Genomic DNA, 16,328 nt, shown 5'->3' on the forward strand with positions numbered 1-16,328 from the left:
TGTAACCCAAAGTAGCCCCGTCTTCTTAACAACGAAACTGAATTTTAACAACGAAGTTGAATTTCAGACAGCGAATTATTGAATTTAACATTTCAAATCCTATTTAAAATTCAAATCCACGTAACATTTCAATCTCATTTTAATTTCAAACCCTATTCAAATTCAAATAACTGCCTTTTACCATCTAAAGAACATATCTAGAGTGAAGGCTTGTCTGTGTCAAGCAGATCAGGTAAAGCTCATCCATTCTTTCATCTCATGAAGACTTGACTGCTGGAATGGTCTTCTGACTGGACTCCCCCGAAAGGTGACCAGAACAAAGCGGTCAGAGCATATAACTCCAATCCTAAAGGCCTTGCACTGGCTTCCACTCAGCTTTAGAATATATTTTAAAGTTCTGCTACTGGTCTATAAATCATTAAATGCTATAGGTACCGAATACATAAAAGAAATGCTTATGGAATACAAACCCAGTAGGAATCTCAAATCGATTGACTTAAGTCTAATAGTGGAGTGCAGAGTCCAAAGCAAAAATGGTGAATCAGCATTTAGCTATCATGCTGCACATAAATTGAATAAATTGCCAACAGAGGGGGCTTTAGCCCCAAGCGGGAATGTTTTTGCTTAACTCTTTTCTTTTTAATGTTTATTATAGTATTTCCACTTTTACTATTTCTCGAATTGCACGGTGTTTTTAATTGTACTTTTATTGTTCATCTTTTAATTTCTATTTTGTCATTTTTATTTTTCCCATTTTAAATTTTTATTCTCTAATTTGAAATTATTTTATGTGAAGCACACTGAGTTACCTTGCGTATGAAATGCACTGCATAAATACACTTGTTTTGCTTTACAAATGGCACTATTGATTTAATGACCACAACGTTGCTTGTCACAAAATAAGTGACACTTGATAAACTTATTTCAGGTGAAGTTGTTTGAATGTGTGAGAATCGCTAACCTGTTTTTTATTTTTTCGAGACTCTTTGATGGCTAGTCTTTGCACACCGATTTAGAAATACAATGCTTTCAACTTCGCTGAAGTGGTTGGGCGTGTGGTGTGGTGTCAAGTGTATAATAACGAGCCAATTATGAACAATAATGAGTGTGGTGCAAGGGGACAAAATAAACTAGTCGTCTGTTTCACGTGCAGACACACATGTATATCTTTCAACATTCATTGCTCCATGACTGTTATCGCAATGTCTTTATGACTCAAAAGAATTCCGCTAATTGACTGCCTGTCTGTTGTCATACTTGACATGTATGTCTTACTAGAGCAGTTCCAACTGCTGGAAACAAATTCCTTGCATGTTTTTGACATACCTGGCAAAAAAAAAGATGATTCTGATATTCACAGCTAGAAAAAAAAGAAAAAAGTTACATTGTGTTTTATAAAATGAACCTATTTTAATTCCTTCCATCCATCCATCCATTTTCTTAGCCGCTTATCTTCACAAGTGTCGGAGGAGTGCTGGAGACTATCCCAGCTGTCAACGGGCAGGATGTAGCTTTACACCCTGAACTGGTTGTCAGCCAATTGCAGGGCACACAGAGACGGACAACAGTCACAGTTGCAATCACACCTAGGGGCAATTTAGGGAGTCCAATTAATGTTGCATGTTTTTGGGCTGTGTTGGGAAACCGGAGGACTTGGAGAACGCACACAGAGAGGGCTGGGATTGAACCCGGGTCCTCAGAACTGTGAGGCCAATGCTTTTCAGCTGATCCACCATGTCACCCTAGTTTTGTTCCATTTGGCTAAATATTTGTACCTTTGGATTTTGTCACTTTATAGCATTTAAAATGTCAGAAAATAAATGAAAATTTATCTTTTGCACCCGATGTCCATAGGCTGAAAATAACGATCATTGGCCCGAATATCAATCACATTTTCAGATCAGGACATTTTATTTCTATACTTATATTTATGTGTCAAGAAAAGCCCCATCTGACAGCTACTTCTGTTTGACCCAGTTTTGAATCCACTTTGTCCATATTTATCCATATACAACCACGGACCAGTACCGATCCGTAGATTATTTTGCACCAGGCCGCAAATAATTAATAAGAAACTATTATATTTTTTTCTTCCAGGTGTCTTATTTTGAAAGACAACCACTTCTGCCCTCGCATTATTTCTGCGCTTGACTTGGTGCGTCTTTTTCTTTCATCTGCAATCCAAGATAGCCCTATTAAAATGAGCCAGAACCAGTTTACTGGAGAGTTTCATTTGTATAGTGTAAACAAGACAACGATGAGACAACAGAGGGGTCACAGACTGCCTGTAGAAAGTAAGCTGCATTTAAAAGAAAATACCAAGATTGCTTTCTGTGCTACGGGTTCATTGCAGCAGGTGATTCACAAGCCCCACTCTCACTCTCTCTGTCTCCACTCTCTCTCTCTCTCTTTCTCTCTCTCTCTCTCTCTCTCTCTCTCTCTCTCTCTCTCTCTCTCTCTCTCTCCTCTCTCTCTCTCTCTCTCTCTCTCTTTGTAAATGTGGTGTCTATAGTGCATAAAGCAAATGTTGATCCTTTGTGGGACTTGAAAATTTGAAATGGTGGCCCTTTGATTGAACATAAATTTGAAATATGAACACTGCCACATGACAGTTATAATAGGGGGTGTGTGATCCTTGTTTAACCAGAATTATTTTAATATATTTAATTTTAAGGCTATTTAACCTGCTAAAAGACTAATTAAACAGAATATCTCTTTTGCAGTGGTGACCTGGCCAAGAAATCAATTCAACATCAAGTCCAAGTTAAACATATACAAGTTCCTTTCAGTTATTTTCACCTCCACTCTCAAAAAAGATACAGCTATAAATCAGATGAGTTGTACAAATTCCAGGTCCCATTAATGGTGGAAAATGTTTTTAATTTTTTTTTTATTGAAAAAAAAAAAATATATATATATATATTAAAGGAGAAGTCTGGTTGGCAGTGTATCCAATAGGTCATGTCATATGTACTGTACCTTGAAATTTTGAGGTTAATCCTCGATCATTTAATGGTGTTTTGAGAAAATTTTTATCGGCAATTATGAATTTTCATTGGCACTGCCATTTTGGCGAGTCACATGATCTACGTGCGCAGATGTGACGAAATACGTGTGCAAACAAAGAAATCATCGCCGGTTTGTAGTGTTTTCACATGCGGAACCACCACAATCAGACACGGTAAAATACTTTACTGTATCGTGAAATTTTGCCATAATTCGGATAGAATTAATCCACGGAATGTTTAGTGGCATGTTCTGCCCAGTAAGAAAAAGAATCATTTAAGGACTAGAAACTGGTCTGCCCGGAGAAAACCTACGCCGGCATGGGGAGAACATGCAAGCCCATGCACACAAAATTAAAAAAAAATAATAGTAATCCAGGTCCTCAGAACTGTAAGGCCAACGCTTTACCAGCTGCGCTACTGTCCCGCTGTTGTGGAGGCAGGATTTCCAATTCAATTCATTATCACGGACCCTGGCCACCCTGTTGACTAAAACAATCTTTCCCACAATATAAGGCCTACCTTTCACTGATGAAAAAAATAATAGTAATCCAGGTCCTCAGAACTGTAAGGCCAACGCTTTACCAGCTGCGCTACTGTCCCGCTGTTGTGGAGGCAGGATTTCCAATTCAATTCATTATCACGGACCCTGGCCACCCTGTTGACTAAAACAATCTTTCCCACAATATAAGGCCTACCTTTCACTGATGGGTTCTACCATCCTTCATGGCTACAAGTGCTGTCCTCGGTGCAGTCCTCGTTGGCCGAAACGCACTCCAAAATCGATAGGATGGATGAATGGTGTGTCCCGCACGTCGGCCTCCAAGTAGTCAGACTCCACATCATTCCCGTCCAAAAACCCAGCCGAATATTCAACATTATTTACAGTCACAGGTTCAAATCTGTTTGCACATATTCCTCCGTCTTCCCGATCAACCGATACTGATATTTCTTCATCAGATGAGGATAATTCTGAGAAATCAGCACTGGCCATAATTCTGTCCCACCATAAGCGAGCCTTTGAGGGGCACGTAATACGTCACATCCACGCATATAGGTTGTGTGACTCGCTAAAATGGCGGCGGCCATGAAAATTTGTAATTGCTGATAAAAACCTTCTCAAACCACCATTAAATGGGAGGGGATTAACATCACATTGTCAAGGTACAGTTCATAGACATGACCTATCAGATACATTGTTAATCCAAACGACCAGACTTCTCCTTTAACAATTAATACATTTTCTCCGACATGACAAAGAAAGCGGCAGCTGAGCAGAACTGTGTATACGTTTTGTAGTCACTTTACCCAGTTCCTGTTTTTGTAGTATACCCAGTGAGCCAACAGTGCTATGCTGTTTCACAAGTGGAAACAACATATAGAACAATTTCTGAGAGCAGAATTTGCCTTTATTTTTCAAATATTAGCACCTCTTTGTGGCACGGTGGACGACTGGTTAGAGTGTATGACGAAAAGTTCTGAGGACCGGGGTTCAAATTCCTGCTCCGCCTGTATGGAGTTTGCATGTTCTCCCGGGGCCTGTGTGGGGTTTCTCCGGGCAACTCCCACATCCCAAAACATGAATTAATTGGGGACTCTAAATTGCCCTCAGGTGTAATTGTGCATGTGAATGCTTGTTTATTTCGATATTCTCTGTGATTGGCTGGCAACCAATTCAGGGTGGACCCCGCCTTTCACCTGAAGATAGCTCTGATTGGCTCCAGCATACCTGCGACCCTTGTGAGGATTAGTAGTACAAAAAATGGATGTACAGTACTGTATGGTTTAGATTAAGTTATATTGTTCACAAATATGTGAATTTGCACATATTCACATACAAAAGTTACATTGTGTATTATAAAATGAACCTAATTTTTTTCCATCCATCCATCCATCCATCCATCCATTTTCTTCACTACTTATCTTAGAACATGCAAACTCCACACAGGCAGGTCCGGGATTGAACCCGGGACCTCAGAACTGTGAGGCCAATGCTTTACCAACTGCTCAACCGTGCTGCCCTCTTTTATTCCGATTATTTAAATTTTTATTGATGTTCATGCTACAATTTAATAAACTCAAAAGTTACTCAGTACTTGAATAATTTTTTTAACCGAGTACTCTTTGTTACAGTCATATAATAATAATAATAACAATTATTATTATTCCTCCCACCCAAAGATACAGATAGGCACTCCCATGCTTCTTGTGAGGATGAGAAGAGAATAATGTTTTCAGATGTGATGGTGTTATTAAGAGGTGGATTAGGTCACTGAAGGCCCAGGTATGTAAACTCAGTTCCCACTACCGGATTTCATGATCTTTGAAATATGTTTACTTAGCCATACCGTTCATGTACAGTCCATGTTTTATTGGTATTCAAACTAAGTTGTTAGTTCGTAATTGGCGCAACGGAGTGTTTTGTTACCTCCCACCACTTGATGCTGCATTGTTGGGTAATATAAGGGAAGAAGCCAAACCTCCTCCACTTCCTATCATAGCTGTTCCTCCGGTGACTCCCATCCCTCCTCCCAGCCCGGATGCTGACGTATGACGGCGTCCACCGCTCTGCCTACGCTGCCTGGTGGGCGACCAGCCTCCCGCCAAGTATATAAAAGCTCACGTGGACTCAGGAGTTTCACTCCCCCTGAAGGCACAGCCACTCAGTCCCCGGAGCTGAACCTCAGCAGAGATAGCAGCAAAAAGGCACTTCCTTGGCGCGCAGGCTAACTCGCTTTGGGTTTTACTCGCCATGGAGACACGCAGGATGGTGAGGAGCTCCAGAACAGGCCACAATTTCAAAAGTGAGTTGGCGTGCACCGAACACTTTTGTGCTGTGTTCTTTTCCCATTGTTTGAGTGGGTTACCCATGAAGATGGAACATTTCAGATGCAACCTATACTGTAAAAGTGCTTTAATTGACAATATTTTGTGTGTGTACTGTAATTACTAGGGTTGGAAACTTTCCCTGGGAATTATGATGAATAACCCAGGAATTTACAAAATTCAAGGTTGACTATTAATGTGTTAGGGAAACACATTTTAGCATAATCCTGTCTAAAACAACCAGAAAGATTGCATTATTAACTCATAATCGCTTCAGGGGAAATTCAACACTGCAATAAAATAGTGCAATTAAAAAATGAATAGGAAGAGCCAATTGCACGAAAGGTTTTAGGCTGGCTGGAGGAAAGATGCTTTTTGTAATTTTGGAGTGGGGTGGGACATGCACACTTGAATGGATTGGGTCAGGAAAGTAGTATTTACTATTTAAGTCAATATTCATGTTTGGTTCTTAAATTAAAGAATTGATTGTTCAATTAAATATGTAAACCTTGATGAAGTTCTAAAAAAAAAGAAAATGTAATTCTTTTTAATTGTGGTTTGTGTAGATATTTTCATATAGCCAAAAAAAGATGTCTATACTTTTGTCTATTATTGGTTGAATTCACAATCTTAAATTTTAATAGAAATTCACCACAAATTATCTTCCATTTTTCAATCCTGGTATTGACATTATCATCCATATTATCACCACTTCAAGAATATATATATATATATACAGTATAACCTGTACTTTTTTACTGTAGCTTAATACTGGTCAAGTAATACATAATACTATTTCATTACCTGCTCTCATTACATTATGCAGGTTTATCTGATACTGTCGTCAGTGAGTCTTTTTCAGTTTTTTTTTTAAGTTTCTGCAAATTTGTCCAATTCCTCCAAATATCCTTTACCTACTGAATGATGGTTATGCATAAATGATACTGAACTTAATTTGCCATGTGGTAAATAAGACTAACCAAGATTCTGGATCAGTGTCTTATTCCTCATGAAATCCCTGTCTCACATTTTTCTGAAGGTCTGGAGTACTGTAGATACTGTAATAGTTCGAATGGTTCGGAGGTCAAGGGGTGAACCACTGGAAAATGTTTCGTCTAACAGTTGAATGAGAAGTTCATCTAAATTTTATGAGTCTAGTTTTACCACCGTAGTCTATCTGAGCTGAGAAACCGGGGAAAATTTGAAGCAGGGATGAAATTGATCTTGGTCCAATTACTACTCTTACGTGTGTGAATGTGTGCCCTCTCTTTGCAAATTCAGTGGAAAGGTTCATTGTCCAGGGCATCCTTATTTTAAACTCAATGGATTCATTAACATTTGCTCAATCTTTTCATTTTTGCAGATTTACATATGTATGCATTCAAAAATAAATGCTTTTTATTGTTTACTCTGCACAGCTCAACTTTAGAGTTATGTAACTGACATTCTAGCCAGGACACCCTATGTAAAGTGATCAGGTGGATACGAGTGCTTGAATGGTTTCTGTCATGTTTAATTATTCACAAGGGTCAGGGAACTAGTCACAAATGAGAGGGCACAGAAAAAAAAAATCAGTGGCGAGTGGCCAGACTGCACAGAAAACTAGAGGAGGTGGCCAGAGTTGAAACCTCTCGAAACTTTTCCGAATTTGAGGTCCACATTTTCCAAACCACCACTGAATCCCAGAACTGTAGTTCTGTTATTTTATTTTTTTATTGTTTGTTTTGTTTTTTAAAAATAATCTTTTCTTGGCTTTCCACTTGGTCTTTCTTAGGTGGACTTTCTCTGTGGCTGATCCTGTGGCTGGTAGTGGTGAAGCCCAGCTATGTGGCTGCATGCCCCAGGCTTTGTGTGTGTTATCCTACGCCCATGACGGTCAGCTGCCAGTCCCAGAACCTCACCATCGTTCCGGCCAATGTGCCCTATGACTCACAACGTGTGTTCCTGCAAAACAATCGCATCACAGAGCTCCGTGCTGATTCCTTTGGTTTTGAAACACAGGTAAGACAAGCGCATGGCCAATGTATAGTTTCATTTCAGTGTTTAAACGATTTACTTCCACCCCCCGATTCTATACAGGTGCTTTGGCTTTATGGCAATAACATCACGTGGATTGAGGCCGGCGCCTTTAGTAACCTTCGGGTGTTGGAGGAGTTAGACCTGGGTGACAACCCCACCCTGAGGCGCTTAGAAAGTGGAGCTTTCAGGGGGTTGGAGAAGCTGCAGAGTCTGCACATGCACCGATGCAAGCTTGCCATGTTACCTCACGACCTCTTCTACAAGTTGTATAGCCTGCAGTTTCTCTATTTGCAGGTAAAAAAATGCATCTGTACACATTTATAGACTGCACATTGTGAACACACAAAGGTATAAAGTTGAACTGCTGCACTGTTAGAATAGATTTTCTTATTTGTCCCACGGTGGAGAAATTCAAGGCAAACAAGGTTGGTTTCTCATAAAAACAGAAAAAAAGACCATTCCAAAGGGATAGCAAGAGTTGAACCAACAACAAATTGCAAGGCAGCATGTATCCTTCAGTCATGCTGCTCCCTTAGCATAACAACTGTTATTTTGTTGTTGTTCAAAATGTATTTAATCATAAAGCAAAATAGAAAACTCATATTTCCAAGTTTAACGGCAATTCTTGAAACTAAAATTTAGCCAATATCAGAAGGACATACTAACCATTAGGCATACAATGGCAGTTACTGGGACCCTGAAAAGTCTTGTATATTTTGGATTATTTTGTTTCACAAACTCAAACAATAGTCCAAACGTCCAAAGTAGTATAAATTTCACCATCTGTAAGTATTATTACCCTTGCTGAAATTATCAAGTGTTGACAGGCAGCCATGGCTTTACAAATCAGCCACTGATCACCCCAACCCACTCAACTTCAGAGCCAATGCTGAGTACAGCTTTTGCGACCATAATGGTGAGGTGCAGAGCTACTTACTGGGGCCTGAATGAAAAAGCAAGCGTAAACCTTTGATGTGCAATCGAGCTCCTTGAAAAACAGCGAAAGCGTCAATTGCAGTTTCACTTTGTAAAGGCAACATGGTACCAACTCCTCAATTAGAAAGCAGATCTATCTATGTGACTTGAATATATTGGCAGAAGGGTGCTGAGGATGGAGCTGCCAGGCAAAAGAGTGAGAGGAAGACCAAAGAAAAGGTTGATGGATGTTGTGAGGGAGAACATGAGGACAGTGGGTGTTAGAGAGGAGGATGCACGAGATAGGCTTAGATGGAAAAAGATGACACGCTGTGGCGACTCCTAACGAAACAAGCCGAAAGGAAAAGAAGGATCTATTTGTGTGGCGCATGCAAATAATCCCCCCAACACCCCACTAAACACACACCACCACGTCAACAACTTCACCAAATATGTGGCGCTGATCAGATGCTAACACTAATACTTTTATTTTCGAAAGTTTGTCTTTGCTTCCAAGACTGCAGTCCTGCGAGTGCAATTTGTAGGCTGGTACCAAGCCCTGATAAATGCAGAGGGTTGCAACAGGAAGGGCATCCATCTTAAAACTTTGCCAAACAAACAGAAGCATTTATTCAAAGGATGCCATACCAGAATGGTCGTGGGCCAGGTTAGCAACGTCCACCACAGGCACCGCTGTTGGAAATTAGGATAGGAGATGGAAAGTGAGTTCTTAGGCAAAAAGAGAAGAGGACAGTACACAGTCTAAAACTGAATGAAGCGGACTTTTTATGTTGGGACTATGACAGGAATGGTTTAGGAGTTGGATGACATGATGATTAGGAGAAAGATTAATATATAGCATGCCCAGGGATGTATGTGGAAAGGGAGTAAGGCAAGAACTTTAAGGGCAGGGTTCAAATTATTTTGCCATGGAGTAGATGGGAAGAAAAAATGAGTAGGCATTATTTTAAAGGAAGAGTTACTTAAGAAACATCTTGGAGGTGAACAGTATTTGATTGAGTGAAGAGGCTGAAACCTGAAATTGAGGGATTTATGTATAATGGTGGCACGGTGGAATAAATGATTAGAGCATTGGCCTCAGAGTTCTGGAGGCCGGGATTCAAATCCCAGTTGCGCCTGTGTGGGGTTTGCATGTTCTTCACGTTCTTCCATGGGTCTTCCCTGGCCACTTCGGTTTCCTCCCACATCCCAACAACTTGCCTTAATTGAAGACTCTAAATTTCTCCTATATGTGATTGTGAGTGCGACTGTAGCTTGTCTCAATGTGCCCTGGAATTGGCTGGTAACCTGTTGAGGGTGTACCCCGCCGCCTGACTGATGATCACTGGATAGGCTCCAGCACTCCCACAGATGTTGTGACGATCAGCGGCTCACAAAATGGATGAATGGATGTGTAATGTGATCAGCGGTTTTGGCCCACAGGTAGGATGTGACACAGAGATAAAAGAGAAATTCTGGAAGGAGCTGGATGAAGTAGTACTGATCAAATCAGACAGAGAAACAGTGGTTATTGATTTTAATGTACATGTTGATGAAGGAGAGGAGTGAAGACGAAGGTAAGCAACCTCGAGAGATAGATGGTGTTAGACTTCAGAAAAAGGATTGTAATGGCTGGAGTGAACACTTTCTTCTAGAAAAAGCGGGAACACAGGGTGACCTACAAGAGCAGAGGTAGAAGCACACAGGTGGCTTACATCTTGTGCATACGATGTAATCTGAAGATGGTTACTGACTGTAAGGTAGTGGTAATGGAGATTGTAGCTAGACAGCATAGAATGGTGGTGTGCAAGATGATTCTGGTGGTGGGGAGGAAGAACAAGAATACAAAGGCAGAGCAGAGAAATGTGGTGGAAGCTGAGAAAGGAAGAGTGGAACAGGATCTCTCTGGAGCTTCCAGAATACTGGACCACTACAGCCTAGGTGACCAGAAAGACGGGGAGTAGAGTACTTGGTGTAGCTTCTGGTAGCGAAGGAGGTTGGTGGTGGAACCTCAAATTACAGAAAATCATACAAAGGAAAGAGGTTAACTAAGAGGAAGTAGTACACTGGGAGGACTGAAAAGAGTAGAAAGGAAAACATGGAGATGCAACATAGGGTGAAGGTAAAGGTGAGAAAGACCAAACAAGAAACATATGATGAAATGTATGCCAGGTTGGACATCCTAAAGAGGGAGAAAATGATCTATTCGCTTTGGCCAGACAGAGGGATGATGATGGGAAGGATGTGAAGCAGGTAAGGGTGATGGAGGAAATAGATGGAAACCTGTTGACTTGTGCCAGTGGTGTGCTAGATTGATGGATTGAGGGAGTTCGTCCTGATGAGATACATTACCTGTGGAGGTATTTCGATTATAGTGGTGAACAGATTCCTGAGGAATGGAGGAAAAGTGTGCTGGTCCCTTTTTTTTTTTTTTTTTAGAATAAGATTGATGTGCAGAGCTTTGGGAACTACAGAGAAATAAATTTGATGAGCCATGCAATGAAATTAAGGGAAAGAGTTATGGAGGCTAAACTGAGGAAAGATGTGAGTATCTGCAAGCAACAGTATGGTGTCATGCATCGAAAGAGTACCACAGATGCATCATATGTATGTCCTGAAGATATTGTTGGAAGTACAGAGAAGGGCAGAAGGAGCTAGATGTGTGTCTTTGTAGAAAAAGAGAAAGCCTATGACAGAGTACCCAGAAGAACTGTGGTAGAGCATACGGAGGTCTGGAGTGACACAGAAGTATGTTAGAATAATACAGGACATAAGTGAGGGAAGCAGAACAGTAGTTGGTGTGTTATAGGTGTGACAAAGGAATTTAAGGTGGAGGTGGGACTCCATTAGGGATCAGCCCTGAGCCCCATCCTGTTTCTAGTGGTGATGACTATGCTGACAGATGAGGTTAGAGTGGAATCCCCGTTGACGATGATATTCGCAGATGACATTGTGATCTGCAGGGAACAGGTGGAGGAAAATATAGAATGGTGGAAACATGCACTGGAATAGGAGAGGAATGAAAATTAGTTAACGTAAGAGAGAATATGTGTATGAATTAGAGGGTTGGGAGCGGGCTAGAGGGTTATAGGGTGAAGGACTTCAAATACTTGGGGGCAACAATCCAGCGTAATGGTGAGTGTGGTAAGGAAGTAAAGAAATGGGTTCAAGCAGGTTAGAATGGGTAGAGGAAGGTGTCAGGTGGGTTGTGTAGCAGAAGAATCTGGCTCGGATGAAGGCAAAAGCTTATAAGACAGTGGTCAGGCCATCCATGATGTACGGATTTGAAACAGTGGCACTGAAGAGACAACAGGAAGCAGAGCTGGAGATGGTGTCGTGGCCGTCCCGTCCTTGTCTTGGCTGTACCAGTCGCTGATGCGGCACGCACTTGCTTCAATCAGCGGAGGCGCACACCGGTGCCTTGTCCCAGCCATTACGGCTCATACATAAATGGCCACGCATGCGGTCTGACTGTGCCAGATTGTTGTCTTATGTCACATTACCACAACTTTCTGTTCAGGCTCCTGCTCTCCCGTGTACCGAACCCCGCCTCGCTCCTGACCTGTCTCTTACGCCTGCCGATTCTACCACTGTTGCCTCCGTGGACTGTCTATTGGTATTTTGACGTCAGACTGACTAAAGACGTTTCCCGAACTGCTCCTAAGTCTCGTGAGTCGTGCATTTGGGTTCAGTCCCGTGTTCTGGTCCATGACAGGTGGCAGAAATTAAGATGGTGAGATTCTCTCTAGGAGTGAGCAGGTTGGATAGGATTACAAATTAGCCCATCAGAGGGTCAACCAAGGTTAGTTGTTCTGGAGACAAAGTTGGAGAGTGCGGACTTCATTTGTCCAGAGGAGAGATAGTGGGTATACTGGTAGAATATTGGTGAGGATGGAGCTGCCAGGCAAGAGAGAGAGTCTGGACGTAATACTGTGCACCAAGCAGCTGTACATGTACTTTACACGTCAGGAATGACACTTCAACAACATTGAACAATCAGCGTCACAGCCATAAAAAGTCAACATTCAGTGAATTTTGTAACAAAACACTGTCGTCTCATACCATTTGGCAGCTCTGAATATGATTTCACACTTGATGGATGAGCAAGAATTCTGGAAAGCAACATTTTTGTATACAAGCAATTAAAAATTAAATCTTCCAAAATATGTACACTTTAATAAAAGTAAAACTCAATCACATGAAGGGTTTTTTGTGGCTCATTGTCCATGAAAACAATATAAATGTGGGGTAAACTCTTTCATTGAATTAAATATCCCAAAATCTAAGTTCAAATACTCATCAAAATGGGTTTCTTGCTGTTTTCACATAATAATGTTAACTAACTGACACTGCTATACATAACAGTAGTTTAAGCATAAACAAATCCAATAAATTCTTGTTTATTGACCCAAGGCGAATAGCATTTTTAGCCAACTCTATAATGCCAATGCTTTTTTTCACACTATCTTTTGGCTTTTTTTTTTTTTTTTCAGGAAAATCAACTCCACTTTCTCCAGGATGACCTGTTCTTAGATCTGGTCAACCTCACCCACCTATTCCTCCATGGCAACCGCATCCGGATCCTTTCTGAAAATGTATTCCGTGGCTTGGTCAATCTGGACCGGCTCCTTCTCCATGACAATCGAATCAGGCAGGTCAACCGTCGTGCTTTCCGTGACCTGGGTCGCCTCTCCATTCTTTATCTGTTCAACAACTCCCTTGCTGAGCTCCCTGGCCAAGCTATGAAAGATACCAAGGGCATTAATTTCCTCCGTCTGAACGGCAATCCTTGGTCCTGTGGTTGTGAGGCCCGTACCTTGTGGGAGTGGTTCCGTGAGGTCCGCATTTCCTCCTCAGAGCTGATATGTTCGTCGCCATCCCAGCATCGTGGGCAAGATCTAAGATTTCTCCGGGAGCTGGACTTCGCCCTCTGTCCCATGCCTGACCCCAGCTTGCTGTCTGGAACCACCACAACCACCTTCAGCACCAAGACCCGCTGGTGGTTCTCCAAGCACAAGCCCGCATCTTCCTCCAAGGTCAATAACCAGAAGACTACAGAGACAATAAAGGCATTCCCTGGAGGAAAGCCACAGTATTTCCCCAAAACCCATTTTGACTTGTTTCCTCCTAAGTATGAACTATCAGATGACGAAGCGGCTCTCCCTAAACTCAACCCAGAAGAGTACTGGGCCGACTATGGTAACGAAGATGCCGCTATCCGTTGCTTTGATCCTGAGTGCTCACTCACAAATCCAGCTTTTGCATCCTCATTCTCATCCTTTGCCACCAGTCCGGCCCTCCTCCACCCCCTTTTTTTCTGTTTAGTCACTTTCTCCCTCCATTTACTTTTTGGCTGAATCTGTCATTCCCTCAACTTTTCTTTGTTGTCTCAATTCTGCTCCTGAACCTTTTTTCAAATCAAAACAAAATAAAAAACACAACAGGATCCTGATTCCTTTTAGTTACCTCTTCGAGCTGCAAGTTTATGGCAGTACACCGTGTCAAGAAACAACCGAGGTAGCCAAAATCTGTTTTAAACAGCAGATATCAGAGGTGATGTGAAATTAATTATTACTGTTGATTTGGCTGCCACTTACGAGTGTGTACAGTCTTGACAAAAACAGAGACCGTATAATGGAGACCATAAGTGAAAAAAAGGAACTGTTAAGGAACAGTTACACAGTAAGTTGGTGGGGCAATCCAGAGGTTACTACACAAGGATGGAAAGTATGGAATTTTAATTCATTATTTCCAAGCCAGGAAAAGAATGGAAAATAGAAACAATTGTAAGTAAAAATCAAACAATTATAAAAATTTAAAAAATCATAAATTGATCTGTGTTTGAGGCGGCACAGTGGGTCAGCTGGTAAAAGCGTTGGCCTCACAGTTCTGAGGACCCGGGTTCGATCCTGGCTTTTGGAATAAGTGATCACCAGGTACGTCCTAATAGTTGGGTTGACATACTGTTGAAGTCTTTTATATGCAGTTATAGGCTGTGTATTTGGGCTGGGCTTTCACAGGGGCTGTAGCCAACTTAATCCACCTCTTAATACCACTGCCATTGTGTCATGATTATAGAAGCAATTAATACTTAATAACAGTAATGCTAATTACAGGAATATAATTCGGACATTGATCAAGGCCTCATGAGGACAAATTTGGACTCTGACTCGTTTAGGAAACAGTCCTATTAGTAAAAGTTACATTAGAGAGCACTATTGATTCTGAAGGCCCTGAGCAGATTAGCTAGAAATGGCAGCTAAGAGGCTGAAATATGATTGGATAGAAAAATCCACCAGGCACAGACATGTACAGGAAGCAGGCTGCTGGAAATAGATTACAATAATTTACCAGCATTCATATGGCCCTACTGGGAAGTCGCAGAAAGATTATTTCGCACATATGACAGGCAAGAAGTAGTGACAAAGAATTTCTGGCCAAAATTATAATAAATAAGAGCAGAGCTCCCAAAAAGAAAATGAGAGGCCGAGTGCAGGATTTGCAGTCAAGAGTGACTCTCTTTTCTCAGATTCTGAGTCTTGCGTGATCCCACAGATGCCAACAGAACAGCCGCCCACACGTGTACAAGCAACTTTGAAACAACTGAAGCAACTTGAAACACTCGTCACACGACAAAAGTCAAACATCACACACTTCTCTGCAGTGCTCTTATTAGTTTTACTTTCCTCTTTTCACTCAGTAGCCTTTAGCAATAGACACAAGCATCAGCGTGAGTGTTAAGGTCGACGTAATGACAAATGTTTTTATTTTATTTTTTTGATTTGATTAGTAGCGATCGCTTCACTCACGAAGAGTTAATTTTTATGTTGCACATCTTGCATGTTAAAGGTTTCCAAACTTGTAAAATAATTTAACATTTTCAATTTTATTATTTATTTATAATAAAGAACAGCAGTTAGTTTTATTTGATTAGACATGTTTTTGGACTGTGTGAAATACATTGTTGTAAACTGTAGTACTTGCTGAAGCCAGTTGTCAAGTTTAGGCAGTGTTTTCAAAATTTTGTATTTGACTTGGTCATCAAATGATGTTTTTCAATGAAAAACTAGAGAAAATGTGCTTTGCTTTGTTTATGAAAATAATAAATACATTATCATACATATGTGAGCGGGAGTTTCTTTGTTTCGCTGCGATAACTGCCCAAGTCTAGCTCAGGTGTGTCAATCAGTAAAGGGCTGTAATAGAACATAAGGCACACACATTACAATTAAATTGTTTAAAAGTTTTTCACTAAATGTAAATAATATAAAATGAACATTTACAAAAGTAGGATATTAGAATAAATTTTGATGTTATTGTAACTGGTGAGTGATTAGTTTTGACACTGGAAGATTATGAAGAATAATTTTTATTGTCATGAACATGCATGCACGTGAAATTTGTTTTCTGTATTTTGCCCATCATAGTGAACACACATTTGTTAGTGGAACACACTGGAGCAGAGGGGAAACTGAAGCGCCCATCGTGCTGTTCGTGTTATCAGTGTCTTGCTCAAGGGCACCACAGCCGCGAGAACCGGGGATGGTCCACTTGGGATCTTGA

At 41.0% G+C, this 16,328-nt stretch overlaps 1 protein-coding gene across 8 annotated transcripts; it reads left to right on the forward strand.

Moving 5' to 3' along the window:
• Positions 1 to 30: 30 nt before the first annotated feature.
• On the forward strand, positions 31 to 14,211 carry rtn4rl2b (reticulon 4 receptor-like 2b). Of its 8 annotated transcripts, none has more exons than XM_061835258.1 (6): positions 31 to 307; positions 5,187 to 5,289; positions 5,507 to 5,809; positions 7,606 to 7,832; positions 7,911 to 8,144; positions 13,259 to 14,211. In XM_061835258.1, the coding sequence occupies exons 3-6, from the start codon at positions 5,758 to 5,760 to the stop codon at positions 14,120 to 14,122; spliced, it is 1,377 nt and encodes a 458-aa protein (XP_061691242.1). In that variant the 5' UTR covers positions 31 to 307; positions 5,187 to 5,289; positions 5,507 to 5,757; the 3' UTR covers positions 14,123 to 14,211. The 8 variants fall into 8 exon arrangements, with proteins under 8 accessions (XP_061691242.1, XP_061691241.1, XP_061691247.1 ...); XM_061835261.1 differs by lacking the exon at positions 31 to 307 and adding an exon at positions 2,138 to 2,155; XM_061835259.1 differs by lacking the exon at positions 31 to 307 and adding an exon at positions 2,181 to 2,356.
• Positions 14,212 to 16,328: the final 2,117 nt, after the last annotated feature.

Source organism: Syngnathoides biaculeatus, chromosome 11 (assembly GCF_019802595.1).
Source record: "Syngnathoides biaculeatus isolate LvHL_M chromosome 11, ASM1980259v1, whole genome shotgun sequence".
Lineage (NCBI taxonomy): Eukaryota > Metazoa > Chordata > Actinopteri > Syngnathiformes > Syngnathidae > Syngnathoides > Syngnathoides biaculeatus.

What these genes read in the sequence shown, in the direction of transcription:
- rtn4rl2b (XM_061835258.1), top strand. Translation starts at nt 5,758, where the DNA reads ATGGAGACACGCAGGATGGTGAGGAGCTCCAGAACAGGCCACAATTTC. An exon ending in AACAGGCCACAATTTCAAAA is followed by an intron (nt 5,810 to 7,605) that starts GTGAGTTGGCGT and finishes GGTCTTTCTTAG; the next exon opens with GTGGACTTTCTCTGTGGCTG. An exon ending in TGCAGTTTCTCTATTTGCAG is followed by an intron (nt 8,145 to 13,258) that starts GTAAAAAAATGC and finishes TTTTTTTTTCAG; the next exon opens with GAAAATCAACTCCACTTTCT.